This window comes from Penaeus vannamei, chromosome 8 (assembly GCF_042767895.1).
Source record: "Penaeus vannamei isolate JL-2024 chromosome 8, ASM4276789v1, whole genome shotgun sequence".
NCBI classification, from domain to species: domain Eukaryota; kingdom Metazoa; phylum Arthropoda; class Malacostraca; order Decapoda; family Penaeidae; genus Penaeus; species Penaeus vannamei.
The window spans coordinates 28,245,246-28,247,745 of NC_091556.1; the positions used below are offsets into that span (position 1 = coordinate 28,245,246).

Below are 2,500 nucleotides of genomic sequence, written 5' to 3' on the forward strand. Positions count from 1 at the left end.
CGGGGGGCACGGGCCGCACCGGTAGCCGTCGGGCATGTCGAAGCAACGCACGCCTAGAACGGGGTATTTGGAAAGTGTGTTGGGGAGTCGTCGTTGGAACTGTGTGCCTTCGGAGGGGCAGCTTCTCTTGGGAGAAGGAGGGAAGAGGGGATGAAAGGGCGGGTGCAAGGCCGAGGGCGACTGAAGGGCGTGATGGCATGGACGGGGCTCGCTCGCTTTCGCGTCGTTCTCTCTATCTCTTTCTCTCCCTCTCTCGTTCTCTCTCTCTCTCTTTCTCTCTCTCTCTCTCTCTCGCTCTCTCTCTCTCACTCTCTCGTTCTCTCTCACTCTCTCGTTCTCTCTCCGTCTCTCGTTCTCTCTCCGTCTCTCGTTCTCTCTCCGTCTCTCGTTCTCTCTCCGTCTCTCGTTCTCTCTCCGTCTCTCCCTCTCTCGTTCTCTCTCCCTCTCTCTTTCTCTCTCCCTCTCTCTTTCTCTCTCCCTCTCTCTTTCTCTCTCCCTCTCTCTTTCTCTCTCCCTCTCTCTCTTTCTCTCTCCTCTCTCTTTCTCTCTCCTCTCTCTCTTTCTCTCTCCCTCTCTCTTTCTCTCTCCCTCTCTCTCTTTCTCTCTCCCTCTCTCTATCTATTTCTGTCAACCTCAATCTACCTCTATCTATCTCTATCTATAATTTTTTCTCGCTTTTATCCTCTATCAATCTACTTATTCATTTCTCTCTCTCTCTCTATTTATCCATCTATCTATCATTCAGTCTATCTATAATTGCCTATCATTTTTTCTCATCTTCCCATTTGTTTATTTTTTTCTCTCTCCCTCTCTCTCTATCTATCTATCTCTCTGTCTATCTATCTCTTTCTGTCATTTTTTCTTGTTCTTTTCCTCAATCAATCAATCTATTTCTCTCTCTTTCTCTCTATCTCTCTGTCTCTATTTATCTATCTCTCTATCTATCTATTTATCTCTCTCTCTCTCTCTCTCTCTCTCTCTCTCTCTCTCTCTCTCTCTCTCTCTCTCTCTCTCTCTCTCTCTCTCTCTCTCTCTCTCTCTCTCTATCTATCTATCTATCTATCTATCTATCTACCTATCTCTCGCTCGCTCTCGCTCTCTCTCTCCACAGAACAAGAAGAAGGAAAGAGCCAAACAAGAACTAAAAACATCAGACATTCAGGCATCAGCGGAGAAAAAAGCACAGTTACCAGGAAAGTTTTTTTTTCGAATTCTTGTTTATCAAATTACATTTTCTTCTATGTGATATGTTTCACCATTCTAATGCGTAGGCAAGGAAGGCATTAGTACGACAACACGTATGAATTCTTCTGCGTTATATGAGAGAAGAATTGTAAAATGAGGTTTCCACAAAGATGGGGTTTCCTATTTTGTAAAGGTCTCTCGCTATAAGGTTTCCTTTTGAATTATTGATAAAGTTTTGACAAACCCTTTTTATTTCGTTGTGGGTGCCAGATTCTTTTTATTAATCCAGCGCAGAAAATGTTATTTGAAAATGAGTTTTTTTTATATAGATATTAATATTTCTCGAAATAATTTTCACCGGAAAAGTGAAAGTTAATTTTGAAAATATGGACAACATTTTATAATGGTCTGAATTCCAAAATGAATTTCTACAATAATTATGCTTCGAATTTTTTTAATTTCCGGAAAAAGATAAAGGCTCCAGAGAGTGTTTGTTAGAACGATGTAATACAGCGAATATTAATGATTGGGTAAATAAAAAATGATGATTAAGGACGGCTGATGCATTGTGTGTGTATGTATGTGTGTGTGTGTGTGTGCGCGCGCGCGCGCGTGTGTGTGTTCGTTCATGCCATGTGATTTCATTCCTCAGATTTTTATCCTTTGAACTTTCTCCTTCAAGATCTCGGTCATGAACACGAGCTGACTGAAGCAGCTGTGGTAGCTGTCTGTTTGTTAGTATGTCTACTGCCTGCTTGCCTGCCTACCTGCCTGCCTGTCTGTTTGTCTGTCTATCTATCTCTCGTTCTTTATCTCATGCTCTCTCTCTCTCTCTCTCTCTCTCTCTCTCTCTCTGCCTCCTTCTCTCTCTCTCTCTCTCTCTCTCTCTCTCTCTTTCTCTCTCGCTTTCTCTCTCTTTTCTCTGCTCATTTCAGTATGTCTGTCTGCCTGGCTTCCTGTCTGTCGGAATTACTGACTGAGTGACTCTCTCTCTCCCTTTCTCTCTCAGTTCATCTCTGTCTCCCTGCATGTCTGTGCCTATTTGTCTGTCCGTCTTTCTGTGTGTCTGTCCGCCTGTCTGCCTGACGGTCTGTCTGTCTGTCCGTTTGTATCTCTCTCCCTTTCTCTCTCTCTCTCTCTCTCTCTCTCTCTCTCTCTCTCTCTCTCTATCTCTATCTCTCTCTCTCTCTCTCTCTCTCTCTCTGTTTCTTTCTCTCTCTCTCTCTCTCTCCTCCTCTCTGTCTGTCTGTCTGTCTGTCTGTCTCTCTCTCTCTCTCTCTCTCTCTCTCTCTCTCTCTCTCTCTCTCTCTCTCTC

General features: G+C 43.6%; 1 protein-coding gene across 7 annotated transcripts in view; it reads right to left on the reverse strand.

Annotated features, from left to right (window-relative positions):
• Positions 1-2,500, reverse strand: part of Tsp (Thrombospondin) — a 116,415-nt gene that overhangs the window by 11,083 nt on the left and 102,832 nt on the right. For all 7 annotated transcript variants that reach the window (XM_070124488.1, XM_070124489.1, XM_070124486.1 and 4 more), the window contains one exon: positions 1-53. This exon is cut by the window's left edge and continues 168 nt beyond it. In XM_070124488.1, the coding sequence (XP_069980589.1) occupies positions 1-53 (53 nt within the window). The remainder of the gene's footprint in view (positions 54-2,500) is intronic.